The 24,401-nt window shown below is 30.6% G+C and overlaps 2 protein-coding genes across 2 annotated transcripts; both read left to right on the forward strand.

Annotated features, from left to right (window-relative positions):
* The first annotated feature begins 2,880 nt into the window (after window positions 1–2,880).
* On the forward strand, window positions 2,881–5,797 carry LOC132949274 (uncharacterized). Its single transcript, XM_061020071.1, is given in 2 exon segments — window positions 2,881–4,893; window positions 4,895–5,797. Coding segments are annotated over 2 exon segments (1,503 nt in total). The 5' UTR covers window positions 2,881–3,859; the 3' UTR covers window positions 5,364–5,797.
* An 8,980-nt stretch (window positions 5,798–14,777) lies between these two features.
* On the forward strand, window positions 14,778–17,402 carry LOC132949207 (uncharacterized). The gene has a single exon (XM_061019971.1). The coding sequence runs from the start codon at window positions 14,793–14,795 to the stop codon at window positions 15,456–15,458; it is 666 nt and encodes a 221-aa protein (XP_060875954.1). The 5' UTR covers window positions 14,778–14,792; the 3' UTR covers window positions 15,459–17,402.
* The last annotated feature ends 6,999 nt before the right edge of the window (window positions 17,403–24,401 follow it).

Raw genomic sequence — 24,401 nt, forward strand, 5'->3', positions numbered from 1 at the left:
TTCTCGGCGCCGGAGCAAGACCTACCCAGGCAGACTTGCACGGCTCGAAAGGCAGTCTCCCTCCCGGACTCAACGTGCGGTATATATCCAATCCATGGTGCAATAGTCAGAGTTATTCCGGCATTGTACCCGATTGATATGTAAAAGACCTCCATAGTACAATAGTCGGAGTAATTCTGGCATTGTATTGTCTTATACCACACGTTCGAGTCCCGTTCGTTACTAGTACTTTCCTATCGTGTTATATATATGCTAGTATGTCAATTTTCCATAATAATTCTTTTCAAACAATAAATAAAAATAATATACTTTTTTTCGATATCAACCGCGTTTTTTAGTTATTTCACACCCAAACCATCGAAACCAATCGTTCTACGAACCCCAGGTGTCATCACCCGGCTTACTACTGTTATTGCAGTGACGATAGATTGGAGGGCGATTTCCTACACCGAAGACCATACGGCGCTCTCTTCTGAATGTTCGGTGACTTACGTATCTATACGGTGCGACACCCGCAGTTCCTGACCGACGAATCACCCCAGATTGGACGCCCGGAGACCAGCGAACGACAGACCACGGAAGCGCAGCCACCGATGACCGAAGCCCCGAGAAAGCGACCGATTGTCTGTCCGGCGTGACACGGGTCATCACCGACCGGCGGAACTCCCCGGCGACCAACTCACCCATCAACCGCTCGGACTAACAGACTCAAGGACTCAATTCTGACGACAGCAGGCCGAACCCCGAGAACGATAATCATACAGACGCTTGACCGGGCGCTGCCGTCATTCAAGATTACCTTTTTTTGCGACCTCACTATACCCACGGCACTTATTCAAGTTGACCGTCCCGGATTCGACTCGCCGCCGGAGTACCGCTTAATTAAGCTTATACCGGAGACGGTCAATCTCTGATACGCATCGTCTATTATGCCCCACAACTTGTAATTAGAGTCCGGCCTCGGCCCAACTACACTTAAGCATCACCGACTGTTCCGGTCCACTTACTTAAGTCTGATCGGAACAACTCGACGCTTTACTTAACTCTATTCATGTAAATATATTAAAGTTAAATAAAAAGACAGGAACGTAATTACCATAAAACACACGTGCGTTCAAATTATTTCACGACACGGGACGTTTTCCTGACGCCCCCTCACCAGAAAAGATACTGAAGTTGAAAATCAAAGCATTATTTCGATTACTTATCGTGTACACAAACCAAAAAAAAACCACATCATTGTAAAATCAATACATTCATCGCTCAGCTAAGTATCTAAAATGGTAGAATGAATCTTATATTCTTATTAAACTCGAATTTTACAGAAAATAAATTTTAAACAGCTATGAAGAAGATAGAAACTGAGGTAGATGCTGTACATTTGGTGTCACTAGAGAGTCACTGTAATGGATGTGTTAAATTTGGATTCAATTATCATTGTATACAAATGACGATTTTGAGTGAAGACGGTCTGTCAGCCTATAATATTACTAAATAAATTGTATAATATTGTTGTGATTTATCTACCTAATTTAATTTACTATTAGGAATTAGTATTACAGTAATAGGATAAATTAATTAATTTTAGCCAAACAAATTATATTTAATTGTTGTTTAATGTGATAGGCAAGTGAATATAAAAAAGTAGGTCATCGCATTTCGGTGGTGGATGTTTGTCCATCGTCCCTTCGGGGCTGGGACAGGATAATGTAATTTTACTGTATTCGATTAGAATGCAATTGTAACGAACCCCCTAATACGCATAATGTATTATTGTGCTCGTTTCGCCTTCGGCCACATTTGGCAACATAAAGATTAGATAAATATCAGCACGTAGAAATTCGGCTAAAATAAATCAAAGTCATATATCCAATTAGAAAGCCTATGGAAATATAACAAGAGGGCAATACGGTCTTTTGCATTTTAATAAGTCTTACAACCTCGCTTTAATCATAAATGTATGAATATAATATTTAGAATTTGCTTACGAACTATACATATATATATATATATATATATAATGCACAGTATCTAAATATTGTCGGATAGCGTATACCATATACGGCAAAACATGATAACGAAATAAAACGGACACGACTCTCCGATTAACCAGGCGTGGGAATGTAAACAGCATCCTGTGAAATCCACGGAGTTATCGATAGACTAGGGGGGAAGTAGAAGAGCAGGAGGCCCTATAAAACCAGACCCGAAACGGCCTGTAGATTAGACGTGTAGCACCATAGTACAGGCGAGCACCTTCACGCACGGCAACATAATAAATTCTCAAATTGTACTTAGAACAATTTTCAATAAAAAAACCTAAATAACTTACATCAGTCTTATTATTCAACTCTACCTGAAGAACTCCTCATCCATCAGTCTTGCTACCTGCAACTTTATGAGCTAGGCAGTTAACTCAACTCCTAGACCATAACACTGGCGCAGTCGAGTACGGAACTTCCAAGGAATTGAGGCGAGTCGAGCAGTCAAAGCAGCAGAAATCAGCGGAGGAAGTGCAGCAGCGACGCAGAGCTCGATTCAAATCAACGACACGGAGGCAACTTTTCAAGTCACAGTCGAGGACCGATCACCCTTGACGACTCCGGGAAGCGACGAACAATTCAAGACAGGCAAGCAGACAAAATAAGGAAAAAATATGAACAGAGCAGTAGGTGCAGGAGTAATGTGAGTTAATAATAATTATAAAAATAATTAGAATTGTAGCTTGGGTACACGTCTCACGTTGGTTTTTTTTAAGAAGCCAGCGGTAAAAATTTTTTAGTTTAGATATTGGTGAAGGTGCGTATAATAAGAAATCTTATTATATATTAAAGGAAAAAAAAAAAAAAATATAAGCTGTTGAAAAAGAAATATATATAATTGTGGTAAAATAGACAGCGGTAGACTGATCTGTGTTGAAATAAATGGTTGAATTAAATAGGAATCAACAAATGAAATAGTAAGGGAATACTATAGTTAATTGAAAAAGTAATAGAGGAAATATAGAATTTGATAGAAAAAAATATTGGGAAAAATATATATATGAATGCACGCGTAGCAATTGAATAAATGATAAAAGTTGATGAATAATTAGAGAAAAAAAAAAAAAAAGGGATTATTGAAATAAAATTTTGAAGTGAATTAATTGATAGTCAATTGTTGAATAAATGAAGATTTTTGAGAAATATAGGTACCTATGGAATAATTAAATGATGTTTTGTGAATAATATAGAAGAATACTGAAGTTGAAATATTGAAATATAAAGAGTATATAAAGAGTTTTTGTTTTTGAAGTATAAAGAAATTTTTTTTGAATAACTGAAATAAAGTTAATTTTGTGTCTAAAAGACAAGTGTATTGAATTGAAGTATTAATGTTGAAAAATTATAGACAAAGAGAATTAGATTGAAAGAAATCAATTGGGAAAAATATTACAAGTGGAAGTAATAGGAAGGCTAGCATAGAATAAGTGTAGTAATAGAATATAATAGTAATATTCGATAGTTAAATTGGTAAAAAAATAATAGAGTAATTAGATTTTAATTGTAAGAATTAATAAGAAATTAGGTAGTGGATATAAAATATTTATTAAATTGGAGTAGCTAACCAATGTTAATGGTATTTTAATATCCAAAGCTTGTTATATATCGTAGGGAGAGCGATAGAAATTACGCAACGACAGAGTTACGTAAAAATACGAGTGTTTTGTGTGTGTGAGTGTGTGTATACACTACACAATACGACGCGGTGTACGTAAATACAAGCGTACGGGTATGAAATATAGAATAAATAATGAGAATAAATGTCGAGTTAAATAAATTAAATATTCTTAAATGATATTAGTGATTATTGAATATATATGAATAAAGAATCAGGAAATTCAGATATTGAGAGTAGTTCTTCGGATGAATCGATAGAACAAGTTAAAAATAAAAAATTAGGAAAAGAAGTAGTAAGGAAAAATAGGATAATAAAAGAGGAATTTTTAATAGACACTACAGAAATAATAGAAGGAATAGACAACGTTACTAGAAAAAATTATTTTAGGACTTTAAGTCAAACAGAAGAGTTAGGTAAAGTACTTACCCCTCAGAAAAGTGTAAAACAAAAATTGTCGGGTAGATCAGGTTCTAGATCTGATCCCGGTGTAAAACACGTTCAATTACAGCAAATAACTAGGAAAAAAGTAGCGAACGTAAAACATAAGATGGATTTAGATAAAGCAGTTTCTATGATTCCGATTTGCACGGGTAAAAAGGACGTAGCAGAATTTATAAATACATGTGAGATAGCACTCAACGATATTGCAGAGATAGATAAACAACTATTGTTAAAAATTATAACTTCTAAGTTAGCGGGAAATGCTTTAGAGGTAACCAAGTATCGTACGTTAGATTCTTGGGAAGCAATAAAATCAATTTTACAAGGGGCATTTGAGCATAAAATTTCGGAAAGGGCTTTATCAATAGGTTTAAATACGGCACGTATGGCAGAAGGTGAGAGTGTAGCGAAATTCGCGAATAGAATCGAAGAATTATATTACAAATTATGTGCAGCTAGTACCGTAGGGTTGAACAAAGCTGAGGAAACTGTAGTGAAAAGCCAAACGAAAAAACAGGCTATGATTATATTTATGACGGGTTTACCAAATCACTTATATATAGTACTGAAAGCAAGAAGTCCTAAGTCTTTAGAGGAGTGTATACAAATGGCTCTTGACGAAGAAATCGAATATAATTCTAGGATGAGTATAGAAAATTTACAGAATAATGCGGAAAGTCAAAGTTTTAGTAAAAACGAAAATCAGGGTGTAAATGGGAATACAAAACAACAGAATAATAATGGTAAAATTAATACATTTTACCGCGGTAATAATGGTCATATGAATCAAAACGGTAGAAATAATAATTTTAATAATCGAAATGGTTATAATGACGGATATAATAAATTCAATAAAAATGTTAATCGCGGAGGATACAGTAATTTTAATAATAATAATCGTAACGGATACAGTAATTTTGATAGTAATAATCGTAACGGATACAGTAATCGTACAGGATACAGTAATTCCAATAATCGCGGCGGATATAGTAACAATTATAGACAAAATTATAACGAAAATAATAATCAGCGAAATAATTTTGGTAATCAGAATAGAAGTAACACTGGATGTTACACGTGTGGGAAAACAAACCATATCGCAAGAGAGTGCTGGCAAACGAACGGTCGACCAGGCGGAAACGACCGAGCAAATACACATAACACCAGTCGTGATAATGGTGCGCGTAATTCTGGAGGTGGTAATAGTAGTAGAAACAATACGGGTGTTCAGAATTTGCATTGTAGTTATTGTAATAAAATAGGACATGAAATTTCGAATTGTTTTACAAAACAGAAAAACGAGAAAAATAATTCAAAAAATTCCAAAGGGCAAGTTCCAGTGGGCGTCAGGCTTGTCCAAGAGATAATGGAATCGCCACAAAACGATGTTTTCACATCACAACTAAATTAATAGAAAATCATATCACTTTAAAATCACCTAGTTTTAATAAAGAACAAATTAAATTATTAGTAGACACGGGGGCTGAATTAAATATCATTAAAATTAATGCACTAAAAGGGGATACAGAAATTAACGAAAAAGACAAGATTTATTTAAAGGGTATTAATGAAAAAATAGTCTCAACAATAGGTAAAGCGAAAATATATTTAATTATAAATAAAAAAGCATTCGAAACAGAATTTTATGTAGTTAACAAAACATTTCCAATAGAAGGTGAAGGAATATTAGGACACAAGTTTTTAATGGATAATCATGCGGTTATAGATATTGCTAACAATACGATAACAATTAATGAAAATAAAGTAGAAAACGAAAATAATGTATGTTTTATTTTAGAACCACGTTCGGAAACAATAGTTGAGATAGATATCACAAATAAGGCAATGAATAGTAAAAATATATTGATTAATAAACAAGAATTGTCACCAGATGTATATTGCGCGAATATTTATAATACGGTTAGAAACGGAAAAATAACGATAAGTGTGTTAAATATATCAGAAGTAACACAAAGTATCAGTGTAGGTCAAGTTCGTAAAATATCATACGAGGATGACATAGTAGCACACATCGATAACGCGGTATATGACAACAAAATTGACATTGACCGCGCGAGCAAAATAAAAACGTTGATTAGGACGGAACATTTGAATATTGACGAACGAAAGTCGATAATAAGAATTTGTGAAAATTACGCAGATATTTTTCATATAGAAGGGGATAATCTTACGTGTACAACGGCGGCAGAGCACGTCATAAAGGTACCTAAGGATTTAAAACCAATTTATAAAAAACCGTACCGTTTACCGTTTTCACAACATGACGAAATAGAACGACAAATAGGTCAAATGATGAAAGACGAAATTATAGAGAGATCAATGAGTCCTTTTAATGCACCTTTAATATTAGTTAAGAAGAAGGAGGATGCCTCGGGAAAACAAAAGTTCAGAATAGTTATAGATTTTAGAGCACTTAATGACGTAACTTTAAATGAATTTCACCCATTACCAAATATTACGGAAATATTAGACCAGTTGGGGCAATGCCAACTGTTTAGTCTATTAGATTTAAAGTCAGGTTATTTTCAAGTCCCATTATCAAAAGATTCGAAGGAGCTTACAGCTTTTTCCACGGGACAAGGTCATTATCAATTTAAACGGTTAGTTATGGGTTTAAGCTCAGCTCCGGCAACATTTCAAAAAATGATGACGAATGTGTTGTCAGGGTTAATAGGAATTAAATGTCTAGTTTATTTGGATGACATAATAGTATATGCGAAAAACTTGCAAGATCATAATGATAAATTAATTAACGTATTTGAACGATTACGTATTCATAATCTAAAAATAGAACCAGATAAATGTAGTTTTTTACAGCGGGAATGTTTATTTCTAGGTCATGTAATTACAGATGAGGGTATAAAACCAGATAAAAAGAAAGTTGAAGCTGTTATGCATTTTCCAGTGCCTAAGAATGTTAAGCAAATAAAAAGTTTTTTAGGTCTTAGTGGATATTATCGTAAATTCATAGAAAATTATAGTGCTATAGCTAATCCGATGGTAAAACTATTGAGGAAAGACGTAAAATTTAATTGGGATGAAGGTTGTCAGAAAGCTTTTGACAAATTAAAAGAAATACTATGTTCGGAACCAATTTTGCAATATCCTGATTTTACAAAACAATTTATACTTACGACAGATGCTAGTGGTAAAGCATTAGGAGCAATTTTATCTCAAGGTACAGTAGGATCAGACTTACCAATAGCTTATAGTTCGAGAACATTAAATAAAGCAGAATGTAATTATTCAGCGACAGAATTGGAATGTTTAGCGATTATATTCGGCGTAAAAACATTCCGACCGTACTTGTATGGTAGAAAATTTACAATACTAACAGACCATAGACCGTTATCTTGGTTATTTAATTTGAAAGATCCGTTATCTAGATTGGCAAGATGGCGTATCGAGCTTGAACAATATAATTATGAAATAATTTATAAAATGGGAAAATTAAACACTAATGTTGATGCATTATCGCGAATGTATAATATTAGCGAAATCAAAGACGAAAGTTATACGAATTTTCTAGAAAAATTAGAAACGACAATAATTAGTAATAAGAATGTTAAGGAAGTACACGGCGAGTTAATAGACTCTCCGTCAGAATATAATATAGTATCGGAAATAGAAAAATATTATAATTTCAGATCAGGTATTAATTATGAATTAAAAACACGATTCGGGCGTGACAAAAAGTTGAAATCTAATAAAGATTTGGGTGACGTAGTAAAATTTAAAAATGGGGATAGATATATAATATTTTTAATAACAAAGACAAAACAGAAACAATTAACGACGTATGAAAACATACACATAGCATTATTGAATCTTAAACATTTTTGTGAAAAACATTCGTTAAATAAATTAGCAATGAATCAATTAGGACGACAAGACGGACTAGATTGGGCTAAAATTAGGTCAATGATAAGATACATTTTTCGTAATACAAATATAGAAATAATAATTTGCACCAAGTTCGAATTCAGTGAGGAAGAAAAATTAATTATTTTTAAACAATTCCACGATTCGAAACTAGGGGGGCATGGTGGCGTTAATAGAACAGTAAAGAAGATAAAAAAACAATTTAACTGGCCAAATTTGAAAAACGAGGTGAAGGGGTATATAAAAAACTGTACAGCTTGTCAAACAAATAAAAACACTAACAAGCATATTCAATATCCAATGGTTATTACCACAACGAGTACAAAACCATTTGAAAAAATATTTTTGGACATTGTAGGACCGTTAATTACAACAGGGTTAGGCAATAATTATATATTGACAATGCAATGTGATTTGACAAAGTTTAGTTTAGGTACACCTTTACAGTGTCATACAGCGAACGTAGTAGCTAAAGCATTTGTGACAAATTTTGTTTGTATACATGGTATTCCAGAAACAGTTTTAACGGACCAAGGTACCGAATTTCTTAGTAAAACCTTTACGGAGGTATGTAGGTTGTTAAAAATTAATAAGATTAAGACTTCAAGTTACCACCCACTTTCTAACGGTGCACTTGAACGTAGTCACAGATCACTAGCAGAGTATTTAAGACACTATGTGAGCAAAAGTTTAAACAATTGGGATGAGTTGCTACCGTACGCAATGTTCGTATATAATTCAACGGAGCATACATCCACGAAATACCAACCGTATGCGTTGTTGTATGGTAGGGAAATTAATATTCCAGTTAGGTTGAAATCAAATCCAGAACCTAGGTATAATTATGACGATTACGTATATGATTTAAAGCAAAAATTACAAGAAGCACATCACATAGCCAGGGAGAGATTAGTTAAAAATAAAGAAAAAAGTAAAAAATATTACGATAAAAAAGTAAAAACGGAAACGTTAGAGATAGGAAATTTAGTACTACTCAAAGATCATACTCAAAGGAATAAGTTAAGTCCATATTGGAAGGGACCATACGAAATCTTGGAAGTATTAGATTCAGAGAACGTAGTTATATCGCGAAATCGAAAAAAAGTAACAATACATAAAAATGACGTAAAAAAGTATTACGAGAGCGATGATAAAAATAACGAACAAAATGATTGAATATACTACGAATAATTAATTATATAATATAATAAATAAATAAATAATAAAATGATAGAAAATAAAAGGATTAAAAAGTATATAGATATAATGTATAAATAATTAAATAATCGAGTAATATAGCAAAATACGGATAATAAAAGTCGACGTGGGATGTGAACGTCGTAGCGTAGTAAAATGATAAATAGTATAAATATATATATATTATAGGTTGTGTTGGTTATGTACCACAATTCAAGGAGTATCAAATAGTTTCAATGACAATATACCAGAGTACGAAGGAATATCAGAAATAAAAATTGATTTTAATAACAGAATCGGAGTTAAGAAAGGAATGGTGGAAGTATCAAATCACCAAAATGATAGGATAGTTGTACCACAATTCCAGAATGTAGGATGTAATATAGAATCATTACAGTATATATGTAATACACCATATCAAGAAGCTGACAATGTTGGTTATAAGGGAGAATATACGTATCTTTTGGAGAAATCATGTACCATACATGTGAAAACTGGGAATGGCACAGACGAAAAAATTAAAGTAGGAAAAATAGATTACTATATAGTAATAAATCGAAAAATGGAAATAGAGAATGAAGATAATAATAAATCAATAATTAATAATAACAACGAGATAACAACGAAGAGGACTGACCAAACATTAAGAAAAATAGTTACAAGAAACGCGACTATAGATGAAGACAGTCACATCGTTAGTACTACAGAAATGACCGAAAATCACGAAAAAATAACAATGAGCACATCAATGGAAAACATTACGGGGTTAGAGGAAGTTGAAAAAACATATTCAGATAACGTAGCAGATAGTGCTACGCAACCAGTACAAACAAACGAACATTCAAGTTTTGATTTTTATACGACAGAAAGTGAACGGAAGTCGGAAATAAACAAGGAGTCATTAAATTTTAATAAGGAAATCAATAATACGAATAAAAATAATGAAACAATTTCATGTAATCAAGAAAAAAATGAAATAGATTATGTATATATGGTATGTGTGTTATTAGGAATGATAGTAATAATAAAGATGTTAATAATAATGAACATATTGAAATATTATAAATTAGTAAGAAAAGAGAGGTACAGATATTTAGTACAAACATTGACTACTACAGCACGACGCGACGTTCAGAATAGGGAGGAAATAGCTCTCACGAGTCTTTAGAAAGAAAAAGAAAATAATAATAAATAAATAAAAATACGTAATAATATATATAGCAATAACGATTTAATTCTAGTATAGATAAAATAAAAAAAAAACTGTAGAATAGAGTATACAGGGTGATAAAGTTACTATTAGATTAATAATATACTAATAAAGCATGGCGCAGCTAACAATGGAAATAATTAATATAAATTAATAATAAAATAAAAAAAAATACTATTATAGGGTTTTGATCGCAATAACGTTCAATGGACGAGAGGCGGATAGTGAAAATCTAATAGGAAAGGTAATAGAATTAAAATTCAGAGGACAATTGGATTTAATTAATATCACGGGAGAAGTAGATGATGAATTTTATATTCCAAATTTGGACTACGAAAACAATTATGTCGAAACTATTCAGATAAAATGCGAATTATCTGATAATTATGTTAGATTGGATAAGGTGTTGAATGCACCTAGAACATATTATTTACAAAAATTTTGTGCGATTAATTTAATAGGCGGGAAAGATAAGAAATACGAAACAACATATATACACGAAATTAACAAATCAAATGAGGAAGCGAATAAAAAATTAATAGTATCTACAAACGAAACGTTAAAAAAAACAACGACACCAAAAATCGATGTTTATAAAATTTTAAAACAAATGGTTAACGATAGGGGAAATTCAACAACATCAATTGATGAATATTATCGAAAAAATTTTTTCAGAAATGTGTACACTAAAATGATGAAGGGACACAAACAAAATGTAACAGTAATCGGGAAAGTCGAAAATAAAATAGAATCTAGTACAGTAATCAATATTATTAAAACAGAACAGGGAAAAAGAAATGAAATAAATTATACAATGATAATAATAATAACGATAATTTTGATTATAACAATAACATTAATGACAGTAGGATATAAATATATAAATAAAAATAATTATATATTAACAGAACGCCAAATAAATGATAACACGAATATAGAAACAACAGAGTTTTGAAAATAAAATAACGTATAATTAAATGGAAGTAGTTAAGTTAATTAATAAGAATAGTTAATGAAATTAAATAAGATATCAATAGTTACGGAATATGAAATTAATAAAATTAATAAAATTATAGGAACGAACAAATACGAACAATACTAACAAATGACACAGACGGAACAATACAAGGCATAGTACTAAGTGGTAGGGAATGGTCAGAACCGGTGTACGAACTAGCGTTAGTTGAACGAGCGGGGGGTCGATTGTTGGTGGTGGTATTGAAAAAAGAAGGACAATACATAAAAGAGAGAGAGTTGTTTAGATATATGGGGGTAGAACCGTTCATCTACAGGGAACGACATTCATTCGATGCTTTGATAAATGGACAGTACGGTAGACTGGATGGTCTCGAGATTACAAACCAAAGGCAGTCGAAAATGGCGAATTTTTGTAGATGGGTAATAGGACAGTTCTGCATACCAAACAACCAGTTTGTCTCGGATTTGCCTTTCCAATACCACCGGGCGATAGATCGACCGCTGCGGGTTCAAAGTGACGCTAAACCGGTGGGCGTGGCCACTATAATATTCCAACAACTAGTACCACCAATCATAACAAGAGAAGAGACAGACGATCAATTAAGGATGTTAATAAACCTAGCACAACGAGTTCAAGATGAATTTTACGAGAATAATGAAAACATAGATTTAGAATTATGGGAAGGGTGTCAGACAGCTGCAGAATTAGAATTAGAAAGTAGACGAAATGTTTATGTAAATAGTAATATGTCAGAATTAGATAGTTTTACGGATAGTGATGGATAAATTGAGACATTTAAAAAAAAAAAAAAAAAAAATATATTAATTAAGGTTTTAATAAAAAATTAAGAAAAAAAATGTATGATTATAAATGACAATAAAAAAAAAAAAAAAAGAGTAAAAGGTGTGTTGTAATTATATGTAGGAATGATATTTATTGTGAATTGACAGCGAGAGACCGGTGGGTGTTGCAACGATATTCTACGAGAACGAGCAACCTCCGGATCTAACAGGGAGCGAGTCAATAGAACAACTAGTAATTTTCAAACGTATGGCAAGTACGGCACTTAATTGCTTCAATGAGAAAAAAGAAAGGTCGTACACATGGCCAAATGGAGGTAAATGGATGAAATTCTTTATGCAATGTGACAGCAGAATATCATATTTGGAGAAACCAGAGCCAAGAGGGGAAGACATGGGATTTATATGTTAAAGGGCAAATTTACATAAGTTAGAAACTAATGTGTATTATGTAATTTTAGGTTTATTTTAATAACAATGAGTCAAGGACAGCTTCCGTATACAGTGGACGAATTTAGAAATCAAACAATGATGTATTACGAGAACTATGGGATGGTGCGTTTAACAGGTGCTACATGGCAATTAATCACTTATTTGCCATTACAAAATTACGATAGTAGGCACGATAAACTGTACGCAGAAATAAATATAATGTCTAATATTTGTAAGGCTAATATGTCGGCATACGAAATATGCTCAAGACTTGATAATATTTTTAAGATTATGTTCCAAGAAATTTCGGTCCAACGGGAAAAAATGTACGAATCAATAGGTAGGTATACAGAACATGTAGGAGAAACAACCACGAATATAAATAGGAAAAGACGGGGGTTGATTAATTTCGTAGGGTCAGCAATGAAAACATTATTCGGAGTATGCGATGATGATTGTGCAAGGGAGTCAATAGAGGAAATAAATAAAATAGAAAAAACTAACGAACGTATGTTACATGTACTTAAAGATCAGACCACGGTAGTTAAGTCCGCAGTGAAAGGTATAAGTTCAACGTCAGGGGAAATGAATAAATTATATGAGGAATTGGTAGATAAACAGGGAACTCTTTCGACAAAAATCGGAGAACTAGTGAATAAAACAAATACACTTGAAACGTTAGTTTTGTCTAATAGAATACACAGTATATTCACAGCATTAATTGCGCAATATTCGTATGAGACAACAACGATAAATTCGGTAATTTCAGCAGCAAGGACGGGAGTATTGCATCCTAGCTTAATGACACCACGCGAGTTAGCAAATCATTTAACGCAAATTAAATTAAAATTACCAATTAATTTGAATTTACCTATGGGCACTAACCCAAACGAAATATACGAATTGAGTAAAATCACTAAAATGGCAGTATTCTATAGTGAGAATCAAATAGTTTTTGTAATTAAAATACCACTGGTAACGGAGTTAGAACTAACATTATATAGAATATTACCAATACCACAACCTGTAAAAACAATGATAAACGGAGTATTGGATAAAAATCATAGTATTATTCTTAAACCAGAATTCCAATATGTAGGAATTACGAAAAATCGTGAACAATATACAACTTTCACTGAAACACAACTATTGCATTGCACTGAGACAGAAATTTTTACGATATGTCCGGAGTTTTCACCTGTTGTTCATTCAAATATTAGAAACCCATGCGAAATATCATTATTTAAAAACCCAGATATATTACCAGAAACATGTGAAACAGGAGTATTAATTTTGACGAAAGATATTTTTTATAAGTTGAGGTACGCAAATACGTGGATATACACGAGTAGAGGCGAAACATTGACTATTGCATGTCAAGGGAATACGGAACCGTATATACAAAAGATAAAAAATCAAGGGTTGATTACCCTAACGACAGATTGTAGGGCATACGGAAACAATATAATTTTGAATCCAACGCAGTATATAAAATCTAAATATTATGTAAATTTTATTCCACAAATAGGATCAGGAAATTTAGTATTCACGATTCCTAATAAAATAAAAAATATAAACCTACCTAGATTAGTAATTAGGGAAGATAATCACAAATTAGAACAGATTCACGAAATGGCACATTCGCTTGACGAGGTACAAAACATGATAGATAGTGAAATAGAAAAACAATCGGGACAGGACGTAATAAACGATAGACGCAACTATTTGTTGTATGTAACCATAGGATTATTAGTATTTTCATTAATGTTAATATTTGTAATATATATAACATATAAATGTAAACTAACGTCGTTAAGACAACCACGGTATGAAATGGTACGAATGGGAAAAAGTAAGTCCTATGCGGAAACCGCAAGTAATACAGCTAAAGGTGTTATTCAAGTAGAACAAGAACAAAGCAAAGGAAAAAGCGTATTACCGCAAATAAAATAAAAATATAATTAATACATAATAAAATATTATAATATGTAAGTTTAAATATTAATATAATATAAATTAATTAATAATCGATAATACTAGAATCATTATAAGGATAAGTATATATATAAAAAAAAAAAAAAATATATAAATAAATAAATGTTAAAATATAATATAGATATTGAAATTTAATAATAAATTTTGAAATAGAAGGGAAGTCAAATTCGTCATCATGGATTTTGAGTTCACCATGATGAATAGAACGAGTATAGTGGTAATATCCGGAGCCATTTCGAACAGCCTGAACAAGTGCAAAGTTCGAAAGCTAGAAGGGAGACCGCTACTTTTGCCACTTCATGAACGAGTAAGAGAAATGAAAGTTCATGAATTACTGTTGGCCAAAAAGGAGATCAAGCGGATTCTAAAATGTAAACAGGTACTACAGGAGGCATGTTTAACGCAACTTGAGAAAAGTGTGAATTCTAGTCTGAATAATTTAAAACCAGATTACATTGAAAGGTATATTTCGAATGGAGATAAGTTAAACGTAATAGTAGTGTGGAATGGGCATTCTGATAGAAACATTTTACAAAGGATGGGTATAGATAAATATGAAATTTTGAATATAACCTGTTATGATGAACACCTTACAAAAGAATTTACAGTTAAATTAGAGAAGCTAAGAACAAAAGAAATTATATTTAGATATGAAATAGGTTCATTTGAAAAAAATGGTAGAATGTTAAATTTGGAGGAAACTCACAGTATAATGTGTTCGAAAAAACATAGAATGACTTACGCTCACGACCCGAAAATGGACGTGAGGTTCACAAAATGTATATTCAATATGGTTTTGAGGAAACAAGGATACACAAATTTGATAAAATATTTTAATTAATGAAATAATTGGAAATTAAAAGTTTTAAATATTTTTTTTTTGTAAAATGGTCAATCTCACAAAATAGTAGAATTAGATTAATGAAAAAAAAAAAATATTATATATAACAATATGAGGGTAATTTTGTAATAAGTATGTTATAGTAATTTAAATTATTTTAATTACAGAGGAAGAAATAGGAATTGAAATTAGGTGGGGGAATGACATTATGACGGTGGATCAATAGAATTTAAATTATGATCGGTGGAATAATGTCATGTCCCATGTAAAAAAAAAATCTACAAAATAGAAAATAGAAATCGATTCGGATAAAATTCGGATTGGAATGTAATACTGTGCCAAGTAATTTAATAGAAAAAATAAGATTTGATTAGTGGTACAATATTATATTCCGTGCGAGATAAAATCTTCAGAAAAAATATAGGCATTTGATCAATTGGTGATACATTTAATAGTTGTGAATATAATGGAACTTTGAATGGATCATACAATCGATCAAATGGATTTAACAAATCTCAATAAGATAAGGAAAGAATAAATAAAGATAAAATCATTTTAATGCTGGTCTACACCACAAACACAACTTTGATTAAATAGTATGTTTGAGTGATAGATCCGCAGTAAATAAGATAAATACAAACGATATTGTAGAAAGTGAAAAAAAAAAAAAAAAAAAAAAATTAATTAAATTAACAATCTAATATTAGATATAAAGAATTTTGAAATATTTAAATGGAAGGTATATATATACAATGGAAAAAAAAAAATTAGATATATACGCATAAGAAATAGAAAATATGGGGGAAATAAAGGTAAAATATAGAACTAAGGTAAAAAGAAAAAGGATATATATATGATATTAAATTTATTAACTAATATTGTTAACACGGTGTTGGAAATGAAATACATAAGAAAGTATATATATATTATATAAACAAAAAGAAAATATTGTAATAACTTTAAGCATTGATATCATAAAAACTAACACTAAAATAAGTGAAATTGTGAAAAAAAGAAAAAAAAAAAAAAAAAAAAAAAAACTATATGTTATTATTATAAACTAACATAGATAATAATTAATGATATATTGTAATACTAATTGTAATCTAACAAGAATTAACAAATGATAAATGAATTGTTTAATTGTACTTAATGTTGAAAATCAATGTAACAAAAATATATTGTGGATTGTACGTATATTTTTGAAAACAATAAGAGAATATTTCGAAATAATGTAACCAAAATATGTAATTGTAAAATGATAATTATTGTAAACATGATTGTAATTGTAACAAATAACTTATGAATGTAAAATTGTAAATTAGGGAAGGTGCTTGTACTGAAATTTAGAAATAAGCCACATTTTAATGTTAGAACAGTAAAATATGACTTTAAGAGGGGAGGTGTAACGAACCCCCTAATACGCATAATGTATTATTGTGCTCGTTTCGCCTTCGGCCACATTTGGCAACATAAAGATTAGATAAATATCAGCACGTAGAAATTCGGCTAAAATAAATCAAAGTCATATATCCAATTAGAAAGCCTATGGAAATATAACAAGAGGGCAATACGGTCTTTTGCATTTTAATAAGTCTTACAACCTCGCTTTAATCATAAATGTATGAATATAATATTTAGAATTTGCTTACGAACTATACATATATATATATATATATATATAATGCACAGTATCTAAATATTGTCGGATAGCGTATACCATATACGGCAAAACATGATAACGAAATAAAACGGACACGACTCTCCGATTAACCAGGCGTGGGAATGTAAACAGCATCCTGTGAAATCCACGGAGTTATCGATAGACTAGGGGGGAAGTAGAAGAGCAGGAGGCCCTATAAAACCAGACCCGAAACGGCCTGTAGATTAGACGTGTAGCACCATAGTACAGGCGAGCACCTTCACGCACGGCAACATAATAAATTCTCAAATTGTACTTAGAACAATTTTCAATAAAAAAACCTAAATAACTTACATCAGTCTTATTATTCAACTCTACCTGAAGAACTCCTCATCCATCAGTCTTGCTACCTGCAACTTTATGAGCTAGGCAGTTAACTCAACTCCTAGACCATAACACAATGATTGCATTCGATAAAAAACGATTCTGAGCAGACGAGGGAATCTTTTTTATTTAATTGTATTCGTTTCTATGGTCTATGGTGATAAACAAAGCGTTTTAAGAACAGCTTAAGAACGATTTATATAATTATAATTTATAATTAGGAAATATCATAAAAATGAAAAAAAAATATAAAATAAAAAAAAAAGCTCATAAGTCGCTCAAATGTTTTAAAAACTTTACCATGTCTAGGTAAGGCTTATATAAGTAAGCAACCCAAATTTCAAGTTTTTACGAATGTTTTTAACCGAATTACAACAAAAAAAAACTCCCAAAGCAATTCAACCACCCTGGTAGGCAATCCGACTACGTAGGATCGCGGACAAAGGACAACTCTTTCACCAATCACCTTGGTAAGCAATTTTCAATAATTTGATTTAATGCAAGCTTGTACTTGAACTGCCCAAAAAACCAATGGCAACCGATAATAAATAAACACAAATAATTTCTACTGTTGACTGTAACCAATGGGAACTATTAATAAATAAAAATAAAATGTCTAATATAACATCATTGTCCCTGGTTAAAATGCGAATTTTGGCAAATCCTTTCTTATTGCACGATAAAAATATGAGAAGAACCTCTATTCCAAATTTCAATTTCGTACGTTGCGTAGTTATTGAGTTCCAGCGATCAGTGACTAAGTGGTTTATATAATTATATGATTGATTTTATATGTATAGATTATATTCATAGACAATATATCTATACATATAAAATCAAAATACCACTTAGTCACTGATCGCTGTAACACAATAACTATATTGAAAATTAAGTACAATTATAATATTTGTATTAACTTTTATATTTTAGATTCTGAGCGGAGCGATGAATGTATTGATTTTACAATAATGTGTGTTTTTTTTTAAATTTTTTTTATAGATTTGATAAGCCAGATTTATTCAAAAATGTATTCAAAATAATTTATTAGTGAAAGGCCCATCAGCCATAGGCTCATCATCATAGGCGCAAATAGTGGGGGGAGGGGATAGTGGGGGGAGGGGCTTTAGGGGCTAAGCCGTCCAAACATTTCCTACGTTTTGTTTATGCAATATTATCAAAGTAAGGCTTTATCCCTCCCAAATCCCAAACGTTATTTGCACCTATGCTTGTTATATTATGTTTAAAATGTATACGAGACTAAATTCCTTTCAAAATTAAAATCCTAAGACCACCTATGTTGTTATACATAGTATATTATTATATATTAAACAATAAACATAATATATCTGTTAATCAACTTCAATTGTTCTCAGAGGCTAGCTGTATAAAATTAGACTTAAAGATAAGTAACATCAGTGGCGGCTCGTGGGTGCCGGTGGTTGGGTGTGACTTTAAATATAATAGCGGTAGCCATAGGTACCTATAACAAATTATTTAAATATACGAAAATATACATCTTACCATGACAAAATATATGTATTTTGTCATACATCTTACTATTCTTACTTTTTATAATATAGTCGCAGGTCGCAGTAGAAAATGGCAATTAAAATAATTATAATAGCGATTAGCGACCGACAACGCTGTTAATTTTAAAAATTAAGTACCCAATATAGTAATATATAAATATTTTACTGTATGGACGACGCTGCTGGTCGTCTAAACCCGTATATAACATCGCAACAACAATAAACGTATCCGCTTGCACACGATTGCGGGCATCGCTTATAAGTTATTATATACGAATTCTGAATATTGCTTGTACGACGCTGCCGGTCGTCCGCAGTATCTGAGAGAAATAACCAATTCGCACACGACAATTAATGTAATAGACAAATGTAAAATAGGTAAACAGTAACTAGTAGGTAATTTATGACTAGTTTACTATTTAAAAATTTACAATATGTTTTAAAAATGTAAAATTAAGAATATTATACAATTAATTTTCTTCATTTAATTAATTTTAGTAGGGGGTGCGATCGTCCCATCGTCCAAACCACGAGCCGCCACTGAGTAACATGCCAATTACAATTTTAGCTGTATATCGTTCACCTCAAACTAATATAAACATTTTCTTATATGAACTATCTACCATAATGACTTCAGGTCCTATATAAAAAAAATTGTATATGGATTGGAGGTATAAACATTGACGTCCAAACCACGAGCCGCCACTGAGTAACATGCCAATTACAATTTTAGCTATATATCGTTCACCTCAAACTAATATAAACATTTTCTTATATGAACTATCTACCATAATGACTTCAGGTCCTATATAAAAAAAATTGTATATGGATTGGAGGTATAAACATTGACGTATTAAGGTCCCCATACACTGCAGCGGTGGCGGTTGGTGGTGGTGGTAGCGGTTACTGCAAAATGAGTCCGGACACAATAATTTGGGGGCACCGCCAAGACAAAAGAATATTACCGCCACCGCTGCAGTGTGTAGCGTCCTTTAGAAAAAAATACTTCTCTCATTACTGATAACTATTTAAATATACTATAGTCAAACGGATTTTCTTCTCAAATATGTATGCATACTAGAGTGGGTTATGACACTAGTTCTTGTATTGACCATAAATTGGTAGAAATATTAATCTCATTTCTGCAGTAATTAAGACTAGTATAACAGATCATTATACAATTATAGGTAGTTTAATAAACTCACAAACAAATAACAAACACATAGATGATTATTTAAATTTAATATCATATATCGATTACAATAAGGCAGTTAGGTTATTATCCTGTATTCAATGGACTGGATTATTCGAAACCAATAATACTAATACGGCAATAAATATTTTTAATAATAATATATTAGACACAATTAATAACTGTGTTGTATCAAAGTCCCAATCAAGTAAGATTAATCGTAAGATAAAACCCTGGATTACCAATGGACTTGTGACATCAATAAAAATAGAGATAAGCTCAATATGAAAATTAAAAATGATACTTCGAATCATAAATTGATAAACTATTACAAAGGTTATAGAAATAAATTAACAATACTCATTTGGAAGGCTTAAGAACAATATTATATCAATAAAATAGAAATATGTAAAGGTAATGGAAGGGAAATCTGGAAAGTTATTAATAAACTATCGGGGAGAAAAATTAAATCTACCGGGCTACCAATCAATGAAATATTAATGGACATATATTCGACATCCACACCTAAAGACTACTTAAACATAATAATTCATACTTCGCTACAACCGGAAATAGACTAGTCGATAACAATTTTCCTAATAGTACAAATAATATACAATCTAATTTCGGAACAAATACTAATAATAAATCAAGCATTAACTCCAACTTCGAGTTAAAAACGATAGGCAGTTACGAAGTAAAATATAAATTAAATAATCTGAATAACAACTCGGCACCTGGAGTTGATGGTTATACAGCACTATTTTTTAAACTAATAGGAGACAATGTGATATTACCTATTGTACACATAATTAACTGTAGTATAACAAATGTTAATGTGCCCGATGAACTTTAGGTAGTTAGAATCGTACTGATTCATAAAAAAGAAGATAAAACTGATTTCACTTATTATAGACCAATCTCAATAGAAAAAATTTTAGCTAAAATCCTTGAAAAAATAATTAACTATTAGAATATTTGGAGAGAGATAAAATAATATTTACTGGAGAATACGGGTTTAGAAAAAATTTAGGAACAGAAGATGCTTTAACCGACATTAATAACTATTTACATAAAAAAGGGATACTAAAAAAAAAATTTTAATTTCATTCTTCTACTTGGAAAAGCATTTGATTAAATCAGTAGACAATTATTACTAAACAAGCTAAAAGAATTAGGCTTTGATGACAATGCATTAGAGTATCTGATTAACTCTAATCTGAGTAACAGACAACAACTAACCACTATCGGACAGTAATCATGTTATGTTAAACATTATGGAGTCACTCAAGGTACATCATTAAGCCCTATATTGTTTTTAATATATATTAACTCTATACCTGCATCTTTATTAAAATGTAAATTATTCATGTTCGCCGATGACATAGCACTAGTTAATTTCGAAGATAATTAGGAAAAATTGAAACATACTGTCGAAATCGATTTACGGCATATTTATGACTGGATGGAAAATAATATGTTATCACATAACATAAACAAATCGGTTTGCATGCCAATAGTTACTATACGTTCACAGCTACCTGTTGGATATAAATGTATAATACGTAAATGTGGAACTGGTATGACAAATTGAAGTTGCAAACCAATTAACATGGTATTACCATTCAAATATTTAGGAGTGACATTGGATTTTAACCTAAAATGGTCAGAACACATACATAATATCGAAAATAAAATGAGGAGCTTAACTGTATTATTTTACAAAATTCGATTCCTTGATAAATCAAATATAAGACAAATTTACATGGCACTGTGTCGTTTCTACTATACGGCATAACATGTTGGGAGGCACCAACATAACTGATATCAATACATTGCAAACTACATAAAAAATTATTGTAAAAGTAGCATACTCCCTACCATTAAAATACCCATCAGAGGAATTATTCAACCATACTAATATATTATCTGTTTATAAACTATACATTAGGCAAATTATAGTTAAATCCATACAGAACCATACACTCAATGCCACAGAAAAAATAGACAGAAGAACAGGAAAATACATTAAACCGTCATATACTCTATTAACTAGTTCTAGAAATTCTCCTAATTACATGGGGAAAACTATTTTCAACAATTTAAATAACGAAGTAAAGAGTCTAATAAAAAGTTTATGTGAAAGTCAATCTAATAATACCAATGATATAATTAATATAAAGAATAAAAATCAAATAAAAAAGGCAATAAAGAAAATAGTTAGTGATCTTGATGATAATGTGTGTATCAATAAAATCATAAAAGTCAATATGTCTAAACATAATATGGTAGGTATAATATGTTAATATGTACCTAAAATATGTAAATTTTTGTTTCTAAAGTTTTTTTTTATCATGTTATGTTTATTTAATTTTATCGTATTTTTATTTGTATTAGTATTTTACTTTAAAGTTTAAACGAATTGTAATATAGTTTAACTCAGTGTACCAGATACGAGCTTATAGCTCAGTTGGTATTCGTATCAGCTATTATTAATTTATTTTATTGTAATTATTTAATTGTAATTGTTTTGGCTGAATAAATAAATAAATAAATATGGTTAAGTGTCGTAGTAAATATTAGAACTCATATTCTATTTCTTGTCGAGTCCGGTCTTATAAAATGCCAATAATAATAGTGCTGATTTAATATATTTATATATAAATCTCTATATATATAAATGGATCCCTGTATTAACGCGTGAACGGCTGAACCAATTTCACTAATTCTTTTTTTGTTGAGTTCATAATTATCAGGAGAAGGTTCTTATGGAAAACAATTTTAGGAAAAACCACTCGGAAAGTAGAAAATTAGGATGTCAAAAAATACAATAGTGGCGCCATCTGTCCAGAAAAAATAAACTAAATAATAAAAAAATTAGTTGCAGATTAAAATAATAATAGTGTATATAATAGTAACTTATATAGTTATATATATATTTTAACCTTGTTTTGAACTTTTAGTTTTAAGTATAAATATTTAAAATTATAAACATTTTTAAATACAAAATAATTTGATAATGTTAGCAATTATGATGGATTTTGTCAAAATTTGAATTTCAAATGCTTAAAAAAACGCTTGCCTAGTCTAGGATCGGCATGTAAACTTTCATGATTTTTAATTTTTAGAAATGTATTTACTGATATCACACCCAAAAGGTATAACAATTTCAATCCAGAAAATGTCGATGTGAACAACCCCACAAAAAATCATTTTTATTTTCATTTAGTGAGATAGATCTCCAAAACTGGATAGTTTTTTTGGGTCTTGTTAGATTCACATTGGTCAGGAGAAGTGCAGTGAAGATTTCCAGAACATTATCTTTAATAGTTATTCACTGCAGAACATTAAAAAATTTTATCTATACATTTTGTATCTACTTGATATTCCCCTTTTAATGAGTTATCAACCAACTTTCTAACTATCATATTTTAGGAGAAAAGTTAAAAAATAGAAATTTTATATAATGTCCTTATGTCCATTACTTTTGAAATTCTAATATGAAATGACTTATGGCCTATGGGTAAATTTTCAAGTTTTTTGATTCGGCAAAAAAAATTATTTAACGACAATAATTGAAAAAAAAATTAAAAAGGAGGTTTTAGTGTAAGTTGTAATTTATCATTTTTGTTCATTGTTTTAACTGATGACTGAAATTTGATGGCCTGCCAATAATTTCTAGATTCCTAATGAGGATTTTTTCAAAAATATTAATTTGGACGACTATATATATATATATATATATATATATATATTATATTATGGACTATCTACTTAAAACTTAAAACTTCTGTTCAAATTGCACATTTTCTTGATTTCTAGGTTAGGTTAGGTTAAGTTAGGCTAGGTACAATAAGTTCAAATAATGGATATATTTCACAATAATACAATATTAGCATGCCTACCTTTATTGATTTATTTTTCTTAATTAATAATGGTATCAGCCGGTAGGGCAGTATACTTTGAAATGTTGAACTTTTTCGGTATCCTTTTTTGATAATAATATTAATAATTAAAATAAAAATAAACAGGTAATATTAACTTACAATATAATAATAAAAATATTTAATTATATTAATAAAATTATACAATTATACAATAATACTATAAATGTATTTATAAATAAAAATGACTATAATAGAATAAAAGAAAATAGAACCACGTGGTTCATTATAATTAAAATAAAATACATTAAA

This window comes from Metopolophium dirhodum, chromosome 7 (assembly GCF_019925205.1).
Source record: "Metopolophium dirhodum isolate CAU chromosome 7, ASM1992520v1, whole genome shotgun sequence".
NCBI classification, from domain to species: domain Eukaryota; kingdom Metazoa; phylum Arthropoda; class Insecta; order Hemiptera; family Aphididae; genus Metopolophium; species Metopolophium dirhodum.